This window comes from Pecten maximus, chromosome 7 (genome assembly GCF_902652985.1).
Source record: "Pecten maximus chromosome 7, xPecMax1.1, whole genome shotgun sequence".
In the NCBI taxonomy this organism is placed as follows: Eukaryota; Metazoa; Mollusca; class Bivalvia; order Pectinida; family Pectinidae; genus Pecten; species Pecten maximus.
Window position 1 is genome coordinate 39,451,713 of NC_047021.1, and position 24,869 is coordinate 39,476,581.

General features: G+C 36.4%; 1 protein-coding gene across 2 annotated transcripts in view; it reads left to right on the forward strand.

The window, feature by feature from the left end:
• The window catches only part of LOC117330814 (FYVE, RhoGEF and PH domain-containing protein 2-like), an 83,573-nt gene that overhangs the window by 26,049 nt on the left and 32,655 nt on the right, over positions 1-24,869 (forward strand). Inside the window, exon 3 of one of the 2 annotated variants that reach the window (XM_033889315.1) lies at positions 8,330-8,494. In XM_033889315.1, the coding sequence (XP_033745206.1) occupies positions 8,330-8,494 (165 nt within the window). Of the gene's footprint in view, positions 1-8,329; positions 8,495-12,400; positions 12,691-24,869 lie in introns of those variants that run through there. The other variant, XM_033889316.1, reaches the window with a different exon arrangement.

Here is a 24,869-nt window from a genome sequence, read left to right on the forward strand (position 1 = left end):
GAATTTATGTGTATATAAATATTGAAATGTTGACCAATCCAGCTTATAGACATAGGCCTGAGGATCTAGAATACGTCCCTTAGTCATAAATAATACCCTTGAATGATTAATATACCTGTATATATATGATAAGATTCTGTACATCTAGTTTGTTGGATACCTGCACACCTATAGAGTAAACGAGAGTAGATACTGGATTAATGCCAGCAACACAACATTAGAACAGTAATATGTACAAGTGTTAATCTTCACACCTGTAGTACACCCTAGCTGCTGAGATGTTTTACACCCCGTAAAACATACTACTCCTGACACAGAAATCATCTTCAGAATTCCAGATTTAAGGAAAACAAGTGTATATTCTATATATAGTTGTTCTGTTGAAGGGTGATTAAGTACTGATAAAACTATGTAGAGGAATCACAAATATGCCCAGTTTCTACCATGTAAAATCTCTTTTCACAAAGTACCCTACTGTATGACCTCAATTTGACCTCTCAGCTTATTATGACCTCATTATTTTATCACTTTGACCATGCTTTGAATTATCTTTACCCATATTATGCCTTCACTTTGAAACTATACTAGACCTCATTGTGACCTCATTTTAATTCACTCTGATTTACTATGACCACTTTTGACCCTTATTGTGACCTCACTTTGACCTCATTTTAACTTAACTCTGAACTTACTATGACTTCTTTATGACCTAATTTTTACTTCACTCTGAACTTTAACTACTACCTCATTGGACCTTTTTATGACATCATTTTGACTTCACTCTGAACTTACTATGACCTCTTTGTGACCTAATTTTGACTTCACTCTGAACTTACTATGACCTCTTTGTGACCTAATTTTGACTTCACTCTGAACTTACTATGACCTCATTGGACCTCTCATTGACATCATTTTGACTTCACTCATAATAACTTATTGGTTAGAGCACCGGCCACATAACCTCTGCAGGTGAAGATTCAAGGTTCAGAGCTCTCTACATGTGTCAGTTTGTGTTTCTTGGTAAACTGAGAAAGGGGCTGGTTTGTGCACTTGAGGTTGTCTATGGGCCTCCCGTTGTTCAGTGAGGTAGTCACCAACTACTACAAGGAGACCACACTTCAAAACAACTCTGCGTGTTCATGGGGCGATAAACCCTAGCAAACGTATAAATAAGAATCACTCTGAACTCACTATGACCTCATTGATTAGGTCAGTTTGACCTCATTTTGATATCACTATGACATTACTATAGCATCACTGTGACCTCTTTCTGGCCTACAAATATGTAACTATGTATAAGTTCATGTATAATTGGCCTTAATCTGACCCACAAGCCTGACATTTCAATGATAGTAAGAATTGCTTGAATGTCCTGTGTTGTTTGTTTTCCAGCAGAATCACAAACAGTTTGTAAACATAGCTTTATTTATTGAGGGCTGATGACCCCTAATTACATTTTATTGAGTCCATAATCACCCCTGATCATGATGACAACACTTACACCCATATAAGTAGGACACTATACACGTATATATATGTACCCATCAATCATTGCATGTCCCCGAGTCCACCCCCAATTCTGGACTTAAACATTAGCCAGCCAGCCTCCATACCATGACCTTCTCACCCTACTGTGTTGACCCTCTAATATCACTTGTGGGTTCAAGTCTTAGGAAGCTTGTGATTTCCATCAGGTGATTATATCTGATTTAACACTTGACTTGGTGCTGCAGTTTCATGTGTCAATCAAAGACTTGTAGAATATTAATGACATAGGTCTGTTAATTAACAACCTTTTATAATGCAGACCAGATGTAGGATTAGAGCTGCAAACTCAACATAATCTCCATAGTCATATTTGACAACTTTCGCTGGAGGTTTGGCACTAGGAGATCCACAGGTTAAGTTTGGAATTATTAACATTGAATCATGCATTGGCTGACATGATGACATTGACAGCAGAAAAATTCAGTGGATGATTGGACATACTATTCAAGTTACAACAGGAGATTCAGTGGCTGGCACTAGGGATTCAGCATCAGAATTCTGACAACTGGAGATTCAGTGGATGACTTTGACAACAGGAGATTCAGTATCTGACTTTGACAACAGGAGATCCAGTGGGTGACTTTTATGTCAACAGATCCAGTGGCTGACTTTGACAACTGGATATTCAGTGAATAACATTGACAACAGGAGATTCAGTATCTGACTTTGACAACTGGAGATTCAGTGGATGACTTTGACAACAGGAGATTCAGTGGATGACTTTGACAACAGGAGATTCAGTGGCTGACTTTGACAACAGGAGATTCAGTGGCTGACTTTGACAACAGGAGATTCAGTGGCTGACTTTGACAACAGGAGATTCAGTGGCTGACTTTGACAACAGGAGATTCAGTGGCTGACTTTGACAACAGGAGATTCAGTGGATGACTTTGACAACAGGAGTTTCAGTGGCTGACTTTGACAACAGGAGATTCAGTGGTTGCCTTTGACAACAGGAGATTCAGTGGCTGACTTTGACAACAGGAGATTCAGTGGATGACTTTGACAACAGGAGATTCAGTGGCTGACTTTGACAACAGGAGATTCAGTGGCTGACTTTGACAACAGGAGATTCAGTGGCTGACTTTGACAACAGGAGATTCAGTGGCTGACTTTGACAACAGGAGATTCAGTGGATGACTTTGACAACAGGAGTTTCAGTGGCTGACTTTGACAACAGGAGATTCAGTGGTTGCCTTTGACAACAGGAGATTCAGTGGCTGACTTTGACAACAGGAGATTCAGTGGATGACTTTGACAATAGGCGATTCAGTGGATGACTTTGACAACAGGAGATTCAGTATCTGACTTTGACAAAAGGAGATTCAGTGGATGACTTTGACAACAGGAGATTCAGGAGATTGAGTTTGAGAGAGATATCTGTCTTTTACATAATGTTACCTTAATGAGATATTGAATTGGATATCTTTGAACATGCTGGCCAAAGTGAAGAGGAACAAGACTTCACCATGTGGCAAGTTCTCATTCTTGCATTTCTCTTTTCTAATCTCTCATTTAAAGATTTGATTTAGTTTTTAGAAGGCAGATTATGTCAATTTGTTTACAGGGGTGGAGGTGGATTAATTTGTCATATATTAGTATTCATCCAGATATTTTCCTTATGGTTGCATCTTTTTCAGCTCATCAGCAAGTCAGTGTGACTTAAGTCATAGTTTCTGGACATCAAACCAATGGCCATGATGCATGGTCTAGTTTATAGAGGCAATTGCAAGCATGTACCCTCAATAATTCATATACACATAACTCACAGGTCACTCCTTCAATATATCAAAGGCTTTTGGAAGTGGCTGAAACTGGTTTGTTTGTTAGACAGTAGGAGGAGTGTATCAAGTACATGCCTTTTGCATGTTCATTAACCAATGAAAAGTTTTGTTATATTGTGGACATGGTAGAATATGTAACAATTCAATGATGTGTACACACAAGTACATGTTAGCTAATCAAAAGTATTTTTAAATCATGGACATGGTAGAATATGTGATAATAACATATTGTATATAGATATATGTCATTGATCACTCGATGATTGCAGCAGTACTTCCTGGATGGGTTGACCCAGCTGATAAGCCAGCTTTTTACCATCACATACCACATTCATCTTGGTTTGTCAGCCAGACTTGTCCTTGCATTGTTAGCTTACTGGCTTCTAAGGACAGGAACTATAAGTTGCTATCCGATGCTTTTTCACATGTTTACCCTGTATGATAGTATATTGTATAGAGCAAACTTGGTCTTGCCATTTTTGAAAATCACTAATATTCTAGAGTGTTGATCCACAGTTTCAACTTTCTTAAAAGGAAAATGATCTGTTTCATATGCCATTTGCCCTTTGCGGGAATATAAAAATTAATTGTGTCAATGATTTGAATGTTGTATGTGTTATTGATAGGTAAAATATGACACGTACTGCCAACACAAACCCATAACATTGTATAATTACAACATTGTTTAATTGCAACATTGTATAATAACAACATCGTTTAATTAAAACATTGTGTTATCACAAAATTGCATAATTACAACATTGTGTAATTGCAACATTGTATAATTACAACATTGTGTTATCACCAAATTGCATAATTACAATATTGTGTAATTGCAACATTATGTAATTGCAAGATTGTATAATGATATCAATGAATGATGTAACCCTATACATGTCAATTAAACATAAAAAAGTCTTGAAAAATATTCAATTAAGAGTAATTAATTACAATCCATTACTCCCACACATGAAGATCTTATGTACATATATGCACACTGGAACCTCTATGTAAATTCTGTTTCAAAAATCCACTGGAACTCTTATCACTATAGTCCTAGGTTTTGTAGCTCTAGATATTTTCTTATCACTTATGCATAGTTTGTGCTATTTTAGATTACAAGTTATCACATAAATCCCTATTTTTAGTTACCTCCATATTGGGCTCTAGAAAGTCTCTCTGTGATGTCACACATATATCTGCTGTGTATATATATATGTGTCGGAAAGAGTGAATAATTTTACTTCCTTTTCCTGGCCATAGTAAAGACCATATAGAATCATTTCTGACCATCTCTAGGCTATATCTGTAAGTATTGGTCATACATCACGAACATTTTCTTTATTATCATATATGTTCTGTTACATTTCTGAGTTAAAATCTGTATCATATTTTAAACTATGATTTATATTGAGAACTTATAAAGTAGGTTATAGTAATTGTTACTAAATACTATTGTATAAGGTTAGTTTGTGTAAACTTCAGTGGTAAACTCCTCCATCGTGCTGACAACGAGATGGACGAGAGATAAGATTGTGGTACATGTATTATCTGTGACATCATGCTAATTTGTTACGATATTATACATTTTACAGACCCAACATGTGAAGTCACACTCTCTGTTAGAATAACATTGATGGTGGGCTTGTGTTTGTATTGAAACTGACATTTGAGTGTGTCATCCCATTCATAATAGCGTCTCGGTCAATTTTCATCTGAACAATAAGTTTCAACCAGGCACACTACAGCAATATCCATCTCACTCAAACTTGGCATATTGATTCAGCATAGCTGGAAATTAAACCATATTGTAATTCAAGGTCAAGTGTCAAGTTCATGAATGAATGTTTGGTGGAAAACAACACCATTTCATTTGTTTAGAATAGTTTTCAATAAAATCTTTTATAATAATTCTGAATTAAGATGAGAATACCTGAGATATGTGTTTGAGCTTCAGGGTGCTAATACCTGTCATAGCCAAGGTAATTAATCCTTGCCAAATATTGATGACTAGTAAATTATTGATAACGTAATTGTCCTGCAACAAGTCCCCCTCTACTTAGAATCAATTTCATGTGTTGGTCCCTGGGCTTATCACAAAATGAGTAAAACTTATGGATTTGTTAAGAAAATAATGAAAATTACAACAACCATTGATTAATAATATACTGAAACGAAAAAGAAACGCAACTTCAAATTGTAGGTTTAATAAAATAATACTTGTGAGCATTATGTTTAAATTTCATATGTAATAGTTAATATTGAATATTGATGTAACATCCTTTAAATGTTTAGAGATTTTTAAGAACAGGTCACTTTGCTAGAAGGTCATGATTGGTAGTACCCTACGTGAATCCAAGTTGAAATGGCAGCAGTTTTGAAACCGTGCCCTAATATCGTGTGTGTCCTCCTCGAACAGTTATCACATCTCTAATTCTTTGTTGCATTGAGTTCATCAGGGCATTGACTTTCCGTATTGGAATGTTATTCCATTCTTGGACGAGTGCATTTGCTAACTGAGGGAGGGTATTTGGGGGGTTACGGCGATTTCGAATTCTTCTGTCTAATTCATCCCACAAATGCTCGATTGGGGACAGGTCGGGGCTATATGGAGGCCAATCTATAGGAACAATGTTCTGTGTCGCAAGAAAGTCTCTACAGACTCTTGCAACGTGTGGTCTCGCGTTATCTTGCTGAAAGGTTAGATGATGCTGCCTAACAAACGGCACAACATGGGGCCTAAGGATCTCATCCCGATAGCGTACGGCCGTTAAATTCCCATTGACTATCACCAAAGGCGTCTTCAAACCATGGGAGATTCCCGCCCAAACCATAACTGATCCACCCCCAAATCGGTCGTGTTCCAAAACACAGGCGTCAGCAAAACGTTCGCCTCGACGCCGGTACACACGTTGACGGCCATCTGCTCGAAATAACGTGAATCGAGATTCATCGGTGAAGAGCATAGACCTCCAACGTCTCATAGGAAAACGTCTGGGCATATGTGCCGTTGCCCATTGCATACGACGTGCTCGACGTTGCGGTGTTAGTGGTAAACCAACGTACTGTCGCCTTGCACGCAAATTAGCCTCACGCAGTCTGTTGATCACTGTTTGGGGATGAATTCGACGGTTATGATTACCAATCGTATTCCTTGCCGTTTCAGCGGCCGTTAATCTCCTGTTACGCAGGTGTGCCAACCTAAGAACCCGGTCTTGACGTCGCGACGTTACGCGTGGACGTCCTGATCTCGGCTGGTCATCGACTCTTCCTGTTGCGTTAAGACGTGAAACTAATCGACTAATAGTCGATTTGTGAACTCTGAATTGTCGAGCGACGTGAAGTTGCGTGTTCCCTGCCAGAAGCATCGCTATAGCACGTCCTCTATCAACCTTTGATAACCGTGGCATAATTGTAAAAGGAATTATTGTTTGCAAAAGTATTGGCGATGATGTGGCTCAATGTTAGTGATGAATTGATACTGGTTTGAATGAAAAAAGAACGCATATGTTTGTACAGGCACGGTTTTTGATGTTTTTACCGCGCCGGAAGTGCATAGGTCTCTAGTCACACTTGGGTGATTTTGAAGATTGGTATGGGTGTTAGGCAGGGTGCATGTTTATTTCCGCGATTTTTATACAGATATGTATATTTAATACAAAATTAATCACAATTTTCCATGTTGCGTTTCTTTTTCGTTTCAGTATATAATGTGTCATAAAACATCCTGATTTTTTTTTGGGGGGGGGGTGGTAAACCAGGTAAAAAGCCAGGTAAACTCAGGTGAAGGTCAGAAGTGGATGGTTCAACGCTTTCTTACCTTGTCGCATTGTGTTTCTTGGGAAGCTTAGAAACAGGCCGGTCTGTAGTGTCCTTGGGTAAGACATTTGCCCTAATTGCTCTGAATGGCATTGGACAGGCCTTCCATTCATGTTGTTCAGTGAGGTAGTCACCAACTACTACAAGGAGACCCCGCTTCAAAATGACCCTGGCTGTTCATGGGGCAATAAACCCAGCAAAGAAACAAGCAATCAACCACAAATGAGTCATATACGAGAGCAACATTTCATTAAGACCCTGTTACTATATATAGATAATTGTCAAAATCACTAGAAAAAACTAGATTTTTATAAAACTACATAAAAAATGTATTAGAATATCATGAAGGAGCTCACAGCTCAGTAATAATCAAGATGAAGGTCAAGGTCACCATGAGTTTGTATTTTAGGGTGTCAGTTAAGGTCAAGGTCGACTATATACAATTCATGAATATAGCTTATTTGTGTGTATAAACATTGATACTAGTTAACATTGGACTTGACCAAGGCATTTTCATTTCTTATAAACATTCCCTAGTGTACCATTATAGCAAGTCTTGACATTGATAAGGAAATAATTCATTGACTAAACAATATTCATTTCTATTTCTGTATACAAAGAAAATTAAAATGAATCGTAGTCAACTTCCTGTTTGTGTGAAGAGATATATAGTGTATCTGTACTAGAGTTAATTGTGTTGTCTGATTCTTTTCTTTTAACAGAATCATATCTATATACATAATTAATTATCTTCAAATTGATTTAAAGGTTTCTGGTCAATACAAAGTTAGTTATCTTCAAAATGATTTAAAGTTTTCTGGTCATAGCCTTCAAAATCAAGGATTAAAGCCAGTTGTTTCAGAAAACCTGTCACTAGTATAAAAAAAGTCTGATTATATTTATGTGAATTTAGACTATAGTCTATACTATATAGATATCATTCTAATTGTTTTAGCTTCCTGAAATCCATTTTGATTTTATTTTTTTCATTTCTTAGCCTAAGCATAATGAAATCGCATGTATACTAAAATTGATGATTTTTTTTATATTGGAACACCTCAAACTAACCAGATGAAATCATATGAGTTGTCATTATGGGAGGATATAAACATTTATTATAATGTACAAGTTGACTTCCCTGTACATGATAACTTATCATTTGATATGTGATTTTACAGGAGACGACTTCCCTCTCCCTTCTACAGAGGAAGAAATCCAGGCGTTTGATGAGGAATTCTTTGAGAAACACACTAGGACTGTTGAGGTAGAACTCCGTGAAAAATCTCGATCAAGATCTATACCAGACCTTTCCAATCTCAAATCCAAATTCTCCAGATTTGCATGTAAGTCATTTCTAATTTTGTTGTATTTTCACTTGTTGACTAAGAATCAGCCTCAATGTCTGCATGTGTACTGAGTCATATTCTTTAGATACAAAAATATATAAAAAATATATATTACATCATATTACATACAGGAAACTGTGAGAAGACACAATCAGATTGTGTAGAAAATGAATAAATCTATGATAAAACCTATAGAGTGACTGAATCATATGAAAGAGCAGTGTCACAACCTGAATCAATCTCAAGGAGGATGCTGTTTCCGCACTGAATTAAACATATTGTATAACATAATAGATAAAAATTTAGAAGAGTGAAGACTGTCATTCTAATTACATGGCATTTATAACTGATGAAATAAAATTATGCTAATGTTTGATTTCAAATCCAATGTGAATGACCTGTATCATCTTCTGTTTTGGAAAGTTATTGTACTGTATATATCTGCCAATTAGTCCATGTCTGGTAATAAGCCCATTCACATCTTCACTGATGTGAAATGCTGTATTTATCTGACAATAAGCCCACACCTGGTTTATAAACAGTTGTTTTATTATAGGAAAAAAAACGTGTCTGTTCCATGGTTAAAAGTTCCAGTACTGGCCATATCAAAATTTATAGTCAGACTGAGGTGTCATTGACAAAAAACTAAATTATCACATATAACTGGCCTGTTTTGGCATGTATTGCACCGATGTTATAAATATCATATGATACACCTGTAATCAATAATACTGTTGTGTTATTATGAATTAATGATGTCACATATGATAGTGTCAGTATTGAAAAAGAGCCATCTGGGTCAAAATCCACCTGTCTTTTAGGGAAATCAGGGTTTTTGTTGATAATATATTAATTCACAAAATAGGAATTATGTAATAAATAGAAGCTTTATATAATTTGGCAGTGAAATGATAAGAATGCTAAACTTGTGAATATATTTTGATATATCACTCAACCTAAGGCTCCATAATATGCTCATAACATACACTCATTATAAAATAGTCTTTACTCTCTGAAAATATGAGAATGTTTAAACTTTGCTGTGAGAGTCTCTCAGTGAGAAAGCAATTCTCGAGAGAGATGTGAAAGTTATAATTTTATTCTGACAGTCTCCCAATGAGAAAGCAATTCTCTAGAGAGATGTGAAAGTTTTAATTTTGCTGTGAGAGTCTCCCAAGGAGAAAACAATTCTCTGAAGAACACATGATATAACTTAATTCTCCTCAGTGTGTTTTTTGGTTAAAAGTACATATTCTCGAAACAATTAAAAAATGGACAAATTGATGTTAATTTCTTCAAGTTCAATATTAGGTTTATTACAGTACACCTTAGTTGAGGTACTTGACCAACTCAGAACGTAAACAACATATCAACATAGCCGTTAAGTGTATAATTACTATATATATATTTGAACCAGGAGTTGTAATGGGTTTCCATAATATTTTATCTATTTCCTATCGACAGAATATATATATCAATTGGGGCACTTGAGAAACAGATATTAGATCTTTATCTGCAGCCATTTTGCTAGACATTGTCGGGTCTTGCCATATCATAGTTTCATTGACAATGTCAAGTATAGACCTTAAGTCATGATTTTCCTGTTTACAGATGTGTGATATATTTTTCTATGTTGAACAAACAAGGAAGTTTGTAAAGCCTCAATTATTTATAGAACATTTTAATATGACATAACATAAATAAAGAGATATCTTTGTCATCCAAGCAAAATTGTCCGTGAGATGATTTCTCAACTTCCTTGAGCCAATCATTATCAAACTATAAAGACACTTCCTTAATGAAAATAAATGCTCAAAGATTTATGTTACTCTCCCACAGGTAGAAAATTGATTTCAGCTCAATAATTTGAGCTCCGACCTTTTGGACATTGATACTCAAACTTCATACATTCAGTTTCCTTACTGAAAGGTCAAAGGTTAAAAGTCAAGGTCACTATTGAAAAAGCTAAATAGAAATTTAGTTTCTGCTTGATATACTGTGTTTTGTTTGGGCAAGGCTGATGCTCAAACTTCATACATTCAGTTTCCCTACTGAAAGGTCAAAGGTTAAAAGTCAAGGTCACTATTGATAAAGTTTCAGAGTGGTTGTGGCAAGGTCAAATAAGATTTTTACAGAAGTTATATCCCTGTCACAGAAATCTTCAACATACATTTGTATGTCTTATCCTTGATACTCTTGATACTCCACAATAGTATTTGGTACTCTATGACAGAAGATTTTATAAACACATGTGACATATTGGAGGACTTTCATAGGATTTCCTGTTGTCCAATCCATAAGTTTTTTAAAGAAAATTTGTCAAAATGAAATATGATATACATCTATTTGTATTTCCAGGAAAATCATACACAATCATTGTTTATATAAGTAGATATTGTGTCATAAGAAACGGAATTAAACCAGATAAGTGGTGATTGCCTGTGTGTCAGCAACATTATGTCATCAAAACGGAACATCATTATGTGTGCAGAGCTCTGCTGTTTCATCATTTGTAGGAGGATTGTACTTCTGAGAATTCAGTCATCTGCTGTTTTATGTAAAATAAATTACAATATTTAACATTAATGGGGCTGTCTATCAGATCGTTCAGAATAAAGTGTTGGAAACAGAGAATTTTTTGTATGAAAGTTACGATTACTTGCTACAATTGAATCAAACATTTTCCCTGACACATAAATTTCTCATGAGCATCAAAATCCATGAAAAATTATGTTCATAGGTAACTCTTTCTGTCCTTCTTAGGATTCAATATTTCAATAGTTTTGTGCCAAACTGGGCTTTATCCCCTTATATGGATGAGTACAGAGCTATTTTCAGACCACAAACGATTTTTAATATGCTAATTGAAAATGCATAATTTTTACAAACCTTTGAAAAATAATTTGGTGTATTTTAGTTGAGGATCGAACATCAAAACCATTTTTTTTAACCTAAATTCATGTGACACTGAATATCGTTCTGTCCATGCATCAATAACAATTTGGGAAATCCATTATCAGTTGAAATGTATTTTATTTTAGAGGCCATATATACATAAAAAAATCAAATCTTTTTGAAGATTGTTTCAATATGCTGTGAAAATAAACATAAATTCATGCTAATTTCTTCTTTGAGAGGAATATGGGGTGATAGTCAGGACATGACATGTTCCATATTGATGTGAGCATCTAGATTTTGTTTCCTCGCAATTAAGCCTTAATTTTGGCTCATTATTTTGACCTTGAAAGACATATATTCTTAGAAGTCTTTGATCAGCTCTTTCAACTAGCTGGTCCCCTTTCTTATATAGCTGCCCGTAACTCAACATCCTGGATGCATGCCTGATATCTGATCAATTATATAAAAAATAGGAAATCTTTTCATCAAGATGTCTTGTAATTTTTGTCTTTAATTTGAAGCATAATACTAATGCATATTTCATTAGTGCTATGAACGTCTAATTAAGGAATGATTGTCAATTTTGTCACCTACACGGACTAATGAAGGGAAGTGAACCTGCAGGTGCAAATAACCTGTCTTGTAATCCATAATAGTGCAGTTTTATATCTTCATCACAGTAATATCAACATCAGCATCAGAGGACTGTTTGCTTTCATTGAACATTTCCATATGCTTTGTAAAAGACAGGCAGTTGAAATTGATTTTGCTGAGGAAAATGCATGCAAGCACATGCCTGCTATACGGTCAATACGCGATTGATGACATGCTTATTGATATGGAAGAGCTTGAAATAGCTGGTTTGGTTTAGTGATAGATTTTCCGATTGTATATACAGTATATGTAGCCAGACTTATATGAAGCTGCAGAGTAAGTCCACGGTAATGTAATCATATGGAAACTTGGCATTAATAATTCATCAACGATCATCATTGACTCGATGTTCAATTGTAAGAGGCCTTCTTACTCATCACACCGAGTGGCAATTCAAGTACTGGAATTGTGTACTAGCTCCGCTCTATGACCTTGCCCTCTGCTATGACAGTGCTACTGGGTGACAGTATTGGGAGGCGGCATCAATGAAGCTAGCTCACAGACAACCATGGATTTTTGTGCTTCTCCAGCACTGAATAAGCTGAGTTAATACTGTGTCGAGCTTCAGAATAGCTATGTAGTGTACAGTGTGAGGAATTATAGTGTCTCTCTGTGTAAGCCAGCAACCATGTGCATGTGGGGTAAGAATTTCGTTGATATATGTTGTAGCAAAAGACACTGATATATCATTATATTAAGTTATAGTGCCTATATCTGCCTCTAATATCTGGGATATATATTGTGACAAGTCCTCAACCACCATGTGTATGTGCGGTAAGCATTTTGTTTCATCTCAAATCACTTTCTTATATATTTCATTAATTTTTTTTTTAATTTAAAAAATATTTCTCTATTACTGCTTTAGCACATCATCCCTTTTCATACCTTCACACTGAAAACGGTTGTTATTGGTACTTATGTTCTTTTATCTATTAGTATCATTGTATTTTTTTCCCTATCTTTTTTTAATATATTCTCCTGTTGTGTATGCAAATTTGAACCCGTTAACTGAGCTGACTCACCGATTCTAGTATTTCCGATATTGATGAGGGAGGGTGATTTTATAGATTTTTGTTCCATTTGTATATCGCAATGGTATTTGTGTGTGGCTGATATTGGAGTGGAGACATTAGCAGACGTGGCTGGAGTATAAATCTATTGATTTCTTCAGTCTCACTCAGTATACACCAATACCAACCACATGGACACAGGAATTTTATCCTCAGAACCCTTCTCCAATTAGAGCTTTCTCACTTAAAGCCCTATGAGTGCAGTGTGTCCCCATTATAGACAACATGTTTTAGGGTACATGCGGTAATCAGGATTGAAATTAAAGGCCTATTACACTAACTCTAACCCTTAAGGATGGTTCTACAGGAAGCAGTATGAACAAGGATTGGTTGTTGGTTAACACAAATTTACTTGACAAAATCACAGGAGCATATGGTACATTCCTCCAACCCTTCCTTATAGTCTACTTAATATACTTATAATACACACACATATAGCCCGTAGAGGTCAAGGGATCTGTGACAAGTTCCTGCGATCTGCATATATATGTGACAGGACAGCTGGGATGTGTGGATATCTGATCTTTCATGTACTTTCTGATTGAGTCAGTAGACCTGTAGTCTATTTTGACTTTTCTGACAGCTCCCTGACTAAGTCACGTGTAGTAAGTGACTGAATCACTACACCTGTAGTCTATTTGTACCTTTCTGAGAGCTAAATGACTGAGTCATTACACCTGTAGTCTATTTTAACTTTTCTGTAGTCTATCTTTACCTTTCTGAGAGCTCAATGACTGAATCACTACACCTGTAGTCTATTTGTACCTTTCTGAGAGCTAAATGACTGAGTCATTACACCTGTAGTCTATTTTAACTTTTCTGAGAGCTCAATGACTGAGTTGCTACACCTGCAGGCTATTTTAACATTTCTGAGAGCTCCCTGAGTTAAGTCACTACACCTGTAGTCTATTTGTACCTTTCTGAAGCTCAATGACTGAGTCACTACACCTGTAGTCTATTTGTACCTTTCTGAGAGCTCAATGACTGAGTCACTACACCTGTAGTCTATTTGTACCTTTCTGAGAGCTCAATGGCTGAGTCACTACACCTGTAGTCTATTTGTACCTTTCTGAGAGCCAAATGACTGAGTCACTACACCTGTAGTCTATCTGTACCTTTCTGAGGGCTAAATGTCTGAGTTGTCACTACACCTGTGGTATATTTTGACTTTTCTGAGAGCTCCCTGAGTTAAGTCACTACACCTGTAGCTATTTGTACCTTTCTGAGTACTTGATGTCAAGTCAATGCACCAATTGAGCTATTTTTACATTTCTGACAGGTCTATCACCAAGTCACCACACCTTTGCCTATTTTAACATTTCTGAGAGCTCTTTCATACCTAATAGCACATACTTAGCAGGAAAAGCTTCAAAATATCATATAATTGTTCAAATGCAGAACATTATAGAAAAACTCATTTAAGGAGGCCATTTAGCCATCCTTTTCATTAAAACTATTTCATAGAGCATAACATAATTGTGGTCTAGATGAAAACATCTTCTCCATGCATGCTGTGGGTCTTGAACCTCTGGCCAATGACCTCTGTGAACAAATGTCCTACCAATAAAAATTAACATCAGTTAAAGCTGAATCTATAAAATGTACACTGTAATGATGTTGATAGGATAAGCAAATTTTGGAATCTTGAACACAATATAAAAAAATCCACTGATAACTTGCACACAGCTGTATTTTGAAGGATTAATTGGTTTTTGACTGATGCTGTTGCAGTGTTTATATATACACGTACATAAAACTTTCTTTTTTATCCTCATCTTTTTTTTTCATAATAGTAATTATTCAATGCAATCATTCAGATAATGCTTGTGCAGCAAAATATGTATATTTCTGAGGGGAAAATGCAATCCTTATCAACATTCTCTTGAAAATTTTATTTTGATCATTTCTAGAATTGATTGAGAACTCATGAACAAACAAAAATTTGATGTTTGTTTCAAATGGATTTGAAAAGTGAACATCATCTGTCCTCCTTGAGGATTTTCACACATAGTACATGCTGATTTTGTTACATCCCTACCAATCCTGTTCGAGATTTTAAAAATTCACATTTTCAGCTTCACATCATTAACAATGTATTACAGTCAGTGTATGGCAGACTTGCAGGATGCAGTGTCTCTTTTGTCTGCAGTTTGCAACATTTTGAGAGTAATTTTCAAATAAATGGATAAACTACCATGAAGACCATTCATGTCTTAATTAGAAGCATCCCCCCAACGGATTGTACTGGTATTGGTAATGAACTTGTCACTCTGTGTTACCCAACACAAAGATAGTGGCTGACTCAGGCAAGAGACGATTTGTATGAATTAAACATGACACAATACTGGTGTGATCTCTTTGTGTAGGTCTCCATACCCTATATATAGACACACGATACCAGAGAAAATACATACAATTCACATTCATACAGCCATGAATGCCATTAGATAAATTAGTTAACATCAGTGATCTGTGTGGCATTTGTATGCCCTATACATATAACACACATCTGTATTTTATCACATAGATTTACCTTGGTATAACACCTCAAATATATATTCCCTGTATACCAAAGCTATCAGGAAAAACAAGAATTCATCAAGCCATGAATGCCATTAGGTTACTTTGATACTTCTACACCAATGTCAAATAGTGAGAAAATCATAAGTATCAAACATTTACTGGAATCAGATTAATCAGTGTGGCATATATAGTACATGAACTAATATTCTTTTTCTGACATCCATTTGACAGCTTAATTTTACTTGCATCTGGAGACTCCTTTTCTTAATGTTAGCCAAATGATATATTGTAAATGATCAGTATTGTGGTCTAGGCTGATATTGAAAGCAATACACTAAGCAGTGATGTGCCAGCTGCATGTTAGTGAAGTCGTCTGTGAATAATGCAGAGACATTTTGTCTCTATTGCACTCATACAAGACAGGCAGTCAAACTATAATTGGGAAAATACAAAAAAAAAGTAGATATATAAATAAATAAACAATCAAAAGATTCATCTAGGTAAAGAAGGAAGGACAATTGATGTACATGGAGGAGGGTGGTACACAAGCTGAAAACATGATTAAATATTTAGGTCACCTGAGCCAAAGGTTAATTGCTATTGCAATGGCCTTTTGTCTGACATCATGTTTCATGTGCGGTCTGTTGTCCAGGACATGTGTTAACATTTTTTGGGAACACCATAACTTGAGTAAACTGATTTGCATGAACTTGGTATGCAGCTGGGATGAGTTTGACAGTCAGTCTGATCAAATTGTAACTAACAGAGTTATGTCCCTTTGTAGTTTCATTGGCTTTGAAACTTCTAACACGATAGCTTAGTAAATATGAACAGACATATTAAAAACATCTCAGACAAGTTTGACAATTGAGCCGATTCAATTGTAACTTACTGTATCCTAATTGTAAAATCATTAAACTGTTACAAAACGTTCATTAATTATATTATTTAATGACATGATACCTTATTGATAGTAATGTTATTACCTCCCCTGCTGTAACTATCTTATTTCATCATTATATCATTATCAAGTCATTAAAACAATTGCCTGAACATGGCTACCAGGCCAGAAAATGTTATCAAACGCAACTGCTGTGTTGATTTTATCTTTAAATATTCATCCGATGCACAACATATTTACAAACTATAAACCTACATGTATAATATATAGATGTAGGTTTATCTTAATCTGTATTTTGTACAAGCATTCTTTTTCTGATCTTCCCCAAAGGGAGACAAGTCACGGGCAGGATATCTCAATGAGATAATCTACCAGTAATTGGATGTTTAGAGGTAATTGTCAATATGAAGGATGGACAGAAGAGATGATTATCAAAAGGGTAACCATGAACGTAATGGTTTCAATTTATTGCACAGTGGAGGAATCTAGATTGTCTATAGAAGACAAGTTGACAGCTCAATCAAACAGATTTTAAAGTTTTTTAGGGTAACGTTGACATATGTAAAACTGATGGCAGAGTTACATGAAGAACACAATGTGTAAGACAATGATTTTATGCATACTATGCCAGCAGTAGTGAGTGAGTGAAGTAGATGCAAATTAAAAGCAAGATTTTGTTGTGGACTCTTGTCTGCCTACATCAAACTTCTGCTTATCACCTTTGATAGAAATACAGTGTAACTTTAAATTTAGTAAGGGGGCTGATTTTTAGCTCTTCGTCCATCCACCTGTCCGTACAGCATCAACTTTTTCGTTTAACATCTTCTTCTCAATACACCAGAAGTCCTGAGACCTGATATTGGTTCTGTAGCATGCTAGAGTAATCATGCATGGCTAACAAGTTTGACAAATGAATTACCATGACCCACATTCATGGTCACAGGGGCCAAATAAGTTAGAATCTTTGAATGACTTCGTCTCAATAACCAAGAGACCCAGATACTTGATATTTGGCTTTTAGCATGCTCGGGTGAAGAGGTTACAAGTTTGTTCAAATGATTGACCTTGACTAAAATTCAAGGTCACAGGGGTCAAATATGCTAAAATCTTTAGACATCTTTTTGGAAATAACCAAGAGGCCCAGGTGATTACCTGATAAACTATAGTGACAGAGGCTCTGAGCCCAATACAAGTAAAGAAATATAAAACTGATCATCATTGAGGAATTTGTGACAGGTTATTTAATATGTATGACAATGATTTCTATGGCAGGGATAAGTTATGGAAATATCAATACATTTTCAAAGTCAACTCCTAGAAAGCAGTTAGTCAGATTTTAAGGATATGGGATAAGGCCCTGACCCTCTACCACATTTCCATGGAGTTGGTATGGAATTGCTAAATTCCTCAGACCACCAAAAGATTAAAGGAAAATTCCACCAAAAGATTAAAGGAAAATTCTGACAAAAAGATTTACTTTGCAATTTTCACAAGATGTAGATGTCACATTGTCCCACCGTTTTCCAACAGAGTTGTAGTTGGTGATTGACTGAGCTCTCAGAGTGTGCTCAGAGTCTGCTTACAGTGTACTAGGAGTTGCCACTGCATCTATAGCACACACACTGCACTTTCAGTGTGGACAAGACATTTATTCATACTGCATATAAAAGTCTGACTTACTGGCATACAACAGTCATGTAAAATGAGGGTGACAAAAATGGCAATGCCCTGCAAACGCACAATGATGGCAGTGGTATAAAGTGCAATGAAGTCACTGTGAGAGCACAGAATGAATAAGTAATACTTCATGTAAGTGCCAAAAGAGCGTGGTAGATATACGGTGACATCTTATTAAGGACTCTGTGAAGTCTCCATGCAGGTGATTCCGACTACTGCTGCATCTGCATTTAATTCTTTGTGGTGTCCATGCAGCTCTTGTGGCTCTGAAGGACACCTTACTTGCAATGGTATGGTGACCGTGCAGCGTTCCTACTGCACAGATATCAGTATGTAGAGCAAGAGTCCATACTTGCATGTTCTGTGTGTCCCCACCGCATCAAATGGAGTTGCCACCACGTGGCTGTGGTGGTGGCTGAGGTGCTGTAGGAGACCCTATTGCATGTATCTGAATTCTGAATTCTTCCTCAATGCCACGGGATCACCATGAGGACACAGTCCTTTTATGACAGGGGTTTAAATACATGTAGTTAAATGGATATTTCATTTTGTGGAAGTGATTTGTTGTTCTCCCTAAGGCCAGAGTAGGATATAGATTAACTTTTCACTTTTACTAAACTGGGGCTAAGATCTTCACCAGGGGAACACATTTCTATGTAAGTGAAGGGTGTGGCTTTGATGGGGTAGAAAGGCTGGGGCGAAAATGGGGGTAATCTTAATTATAAAAAACTGAAGCATGAATTTTATCTTTATTCTAGATTAAGCTCAATCTTCTGTGTATTAGAGCCAAGAAAGTTTAAAATAATTAAGAGAAAACATTACAGTGTTGTAGTTATAGATCAATATCGGTGATGAATTGATGTTCAGCCTCCTTCACGGGGATAATTAAGGCCTTCTCACAGCTGTCCACATTACTTGTACAGCTCCTTTATAACCTGACCCCAAAATCAATGAAAACCAAGACTGTGAACCAGGGCAGTGTGGCATCTAATTGGAGGGGAACAGCCCATCAGGGAAAGATGAGGATCCCATATTTTGGTCCACTGGCAGGCTCTTTTGGATGATTCAGATAAAAAATCTCTGAAATTTTACTTTGAATCCAGATTTATATTAAATCCACATCCTACTCTGGAGAAAATGTGTTATTTTGGCCATCCAAAAATAAAGTGTTTTGCTTATGACAAAGTGTCCAATCATAGATTTGACATCGAAAATTATCTCAATTAAGCAAATGTCAACAACAAAAGTACTGGGTTGACATTGATGGTGTCTTTCCTCTGGAACTATGACTCAGGAAGGGTGTCCTAAATGTTTGGGAACATTGTCCCAAATATGGGAGGTAACATCTTATCGAATATGGTTGTAACATTGTACTGCCTGGTTAGTAACATTGTACTGACTGTTTGGTAACATTGTATTGACTGGTTAGTAACATTGTACTGACTGGTAGGTAACATTGTACTGACTGGTTAGTAACATTGTACTGACTGGTTAGTAACATTGTACTGACATGTGGGTAACATTGTACTGACTGGTTAGTAACATTGTACTGACTGGTTGGTAACATTGTACTGACTGTTTGGTAACATTGTACTGACTGGTGGGTAACATTGTACTGACTGGTTAGTAACATTGTACTGACTGTTTGGTAACATTGTACTGACTGGTTAGTAACATTGTACTGACTGTTTGGTAACATTGTACTGACTGGTTGGGAACATTGTACTGACTGGTTGGGAACATTGTACTGACAATTGGGGAACATTGTACTGACGCGATGGTAACATTGTACTGACTGGTCAACATTGTACTGACTGTTAGGTAACATTGTACTGACTGGTTGGTAACATTGTACTGACTGTTTGGTAACATTGTACTGACTGGTTAGTAACATTGTACTGACTGTTTGGTAACATTGTACTGACTGGTTGGTAACATTGTACTGACTGGTGGGTAACATTGTACTGACTGGTTGGTAACATTGTACTGACTGTTAGGTAACATTGTACTGACTGGTGAGGAACATTGTACTGACTGGTTGGTAACATTGTACTGACTGGTAGGTAACATTGTACTGACTGGTTAGTAACATTGTACTGACTGGTTGGTAACATTGTACTGACTGTTTGGTAACATTGTACTGACTGGTTAGTAACATTGTACTGACTGTTTGGTAACATTGTACTGACTGGTTAGTAACATTGTACTGACTGGTTGGTAACATTGTACTGACTGGTTAGTAACATTGTACTGACTGGTAGGTAACATTGTACTGACTGGTGGGTAACATTGTACTGACTGGTTAGTACCATTGTACTGACTGGTTAGTAACATTGTACTGACTGGTTAGTAACATTGTACTGACTGGTAGGTAACATTGTACTGACTGGTAGGTAACATTGTACTGACTGGTGGGTAACATTGTACTGACTGGTTGGTAACATTGTACTGACTGGTAGGTAACATTGTACTGACTGGTGGGTAACATTGTACTGACTGGTTGGTAACATTGTACTGACTGGTTAGTAACATTGTACTGACTGGTTAGTTACATTGTACTGACTGGTTAGTAACATTGTACTGACTGGTAGGTAACATTGTACTGACTGGTGGGTAACATTGTACTGACTGGTTAGTACCATTGTACTGACTGGTTAGTAACATTGTACTGACTGGTAGGTAACATTGTACTGACTGGTAGGTAACATTGTACTGACTGGTAGGTAACATTGTACTGACTGGTTGGTAACATTGTACTGACTGGTCGGTAACATTGTACTGACTGGTCGGTAACATTGTACTAACGTGTTGGTAACATTGTACTGACTGGTTAGTACCATTGTACTGACTGGTTAGTACCATTGTACTGACTGGTTAGTAACATTGTACTGACTGGTAGGTAACATTGTACTGACTGGTAGGTAACATTGTACTGACTGGTGGGTAACATTGTACTGACTGGTTAGTAACATTGTACTGACTGGTAGGTAACATTGTACTGACTGGTAGGTAACATTGTACTGACTGGTAGGTAACATTGTACTGACTGGTAGGTAACATTGTACTGACTGGTTAGTAACATTGTACTGACTGGTAGGTAACATTGTACTAACTGGTTAGTAACATTGTACTGACTGTTTGGTAACATTGTACTGACTGGTTAGTAACATTGTACTGACTGGTTAGTAACATTGTACTGACTGGTAGGTAACATTGTACTGACTGGTAGGTAACATTGTACTGACTGGTGGGTAACATTGTACTGACTGTTTGGTAACATTGTACTGACTGGTTAGTAACATTGTACTGACTGGTGGGTAACATTGTACTGACTGGTGGGTAACATTGTACTGACTGGTTGGTAACATTGTACTGACTGGTTAGTAACATTGTACTGACTGGTGGGTAACATTGTACTGACTGGTTAGTAACATTGTACTGACTGGTTGGTAACATTGTACTGACTGGTAGGTAACATTGTACTGACTGGTTGGTAACATTGTACTGACTGGTTAGTAACATTGTACTGACCGGTTAGTAACATTGTACTGACCGGTTGGTAACATTGTACTGACTGTTTGGTAACATTGTACTGACTGTTTGGTAACATTGTACTGACTGGTTGGTAACATTGTACTGACTGGTTGGTAACATTGTACTGACTGGTGGGTAACATTGTACTGACTGGTTGGTAACATTGTACTAACCCGTTGGGTACATTGTACTGATGGTTCGGAACATTGTACTGAAAATTCTTCTGAAATGATTCCCTCCCCGCTAAAATCCCCTATGAGTTCGGATCATGTTCTATTTACAATGTACTTGGTAGTCTCCAATATAGTGACAGCCACAGTGCCAACAGCCACACACTGTTTAGAATGTCCCTGGTTATTCCATCTACACAGCCTGCATACAGATCAGGAAAATCAATAATTCTCCCTCCCCAATACTACAAGGAACCCTGAGAACTGTCACATGGCTCTCCTGGGAATCGGCCACCCTACATTGCTGCAAATATTTGACAAACCACATGACAATATCTCAACTATTTTGTCATAAATATCCAAATATCAATGGGGCAGAATTAACCAGAATTAAAAGTAAACGAAGCTGGTGTTTTTTTCTGTAATGGTAAAAAATGTGTTTGAAATGTCACTAGAGGTCTCTAATCTCTCAAAGCTTCCTGGACAGGCAAATTAATGTCAAATCTTTGATTTTAACATGAATTTTTGGTTACTGATTCCACTGACATGAGGATTAAATTATACCAAGTATCAGCTGCTGATCTCTTTCAGTATGGAAGTTTAAAGGAGATATCAGTCTGGTGTCCTCTAAATGAGTCATATGTCCATCTTCTGATATGTAGATAGAAAAGATACTTCGATGGATATGACAAAAAAATCCTTGTAGGATGTTGAAAATATTACTCAAAATACATGCATATTGACTGAATCTGTACTAATAATTAGAATAAAAATTCACAGAAATGTACAAAATGTTTTACATTATGGGGGGGGGAGTTATCTGAATTGATTAGATGGCTATACATGTAGATGTTGTAGCTGTGTTTCGTGTTTGCTGTTTGGATACACAGACATACATATATATATATATGTTCCCATCCATAGTCAGTTATATATATATATCATCTGATCCTATTGTAAACTTTTCTATACGATGATAATATCATCCCATGTTTTTATCATTTAATAACTGTCGGTTACTGTATACATGTACATCAGATACTCTATAGCTGGTGACTGGATAGTAGGTGATATTCACGCTAGATTTAATTCTGCTTAATTCATTGACATATTACATATAACGTAAAAATAAATACCCAGATGTATAGAAGAATTGACTGCAGAATGTTTTCAGAGCATCCAGGTTCCCAGTTGACCATGGGCAATTGTGAAATAAAAGGTATATGGGATCGGAAATACAAACGAAAAATTTTGTCAGAATTGAGGTGTTCCAAAGTTTTTATCCCAATTAATGTCAAATTTCAACATAAATACAATACAATGTATCTAAATGGGTGGCTTTTCTTTCCAACTTCTATTTACACAACATTTAACATGACATTTTCAATGAAATTTACTAAATAGACTTAACAGTGCATCAGGCAGAAATATTTAGATCAATTATTAAAGAAGATGTATAGAGTAGCCCAGAAAACATCAACACCACCACGGATGAAGAAACGGAGTACACCTTAGTTTTAAACACCCTAGGTAATTACTGAGGCATTTGTGTTATAAGCCGTGCAGCAAATGACTTAATAACACCCAGGGATTACAGCACTGAGTAAGCCTGGTGCTAATTTCCCTCACAGCTGATCCACCATAAGTTGGAAATGCATCATGGTTGTATATTTACATATTGGCTGTTCCATTAATCTGGCAATTTCTGGTCGTTGATTAATGATTCATCGCTGCATTCTCCATGAGCAACATGCTTGTATCTGACATCTGCTTCTGTTTTTCCATGTTGTGAAGTTTTACTGGTTAGTAAAGTGATTTGATATGGAATAAATCATTTCCAGTTTCATGCATGATGATAATATCAACACAAGCTCTGCTCACAAGGAACGAATCTTTTCTCATTGCAAACCATAAAATACAGTGGCGACTATACAGGTTGTCCTGGCTAACAAGTTGGATGATTTAACAACTGAGCTTTTAACACTTATTTCCTGAGGCAATATTAACATTTCAATTATTGGTTTCCATTGTTTAAAACATTAATTGATGTGGAGATATTAACATGACAAATTTTGGATAATCAACTAAGCAAGATTCTTTGATTTGCAAAAGCAGAATTTTATTTTTTTAAGATATTAACAAACATGTATCTAAGTGACATATTTTGGATCATTGATGCAGGACTGTCTTTCCTTTTCAAAATCTATATTTTCTTTTCTTACATATTAATATATCTATGTGACAAATTTTGGATCATTAAAGCAGGACTTGAGACTGATTTTCAAAAGCTAGATAATTTTAATTTTTTTATGATGTTCAGGGTATATGGATCTGAGGTTTTGATGAGTTGGTTCAACTCTGGCAGGGGTCGCGATGGCTGAGTGGTTGATGTGTCCCGACACTTTATCACTAGCCCTCCACCTCTGGGTTGCGAGTTCGAAACCTATGTGGGACAGTTGCCAGGTACTGACTGTAGGTCGGTGGTTTTTCTCCGGGTACTCCGGCTTTCCTCCACCTCCAAAACCTGGCACGTCCATAAATGACCCTGGCTGTTAATAGGACGTTAAAACAAAAACAAAACAAATTCAACTCTGGCTAAGTGATTCTTACGTATAAGCTACATAAACATCTCAGTACAATTGTATATTTGGTTACAGTACACTTGGAGTATAAAATTGGACTACCATTCATCAGAACCCAATTTGATTCTGCCGCTTATAACGGTCCACCTACTAAAGTAAATGTACAACCACCTTATATTTGTGCTTTTATATGATGCAGTATTGTCCGTAGTCATAAATGAGAGCCATCTGGCACAAGTGGACAATCTCATTGGTCAAGTAATCAAGATGTTATTTTGTTTGGCCATTGTTCAGTCGGAAGTAACTAGGATTCATCGGCCATTGTTCTGGTCAGAACTCTTAGAAGTTCTCTATTACTCAAGT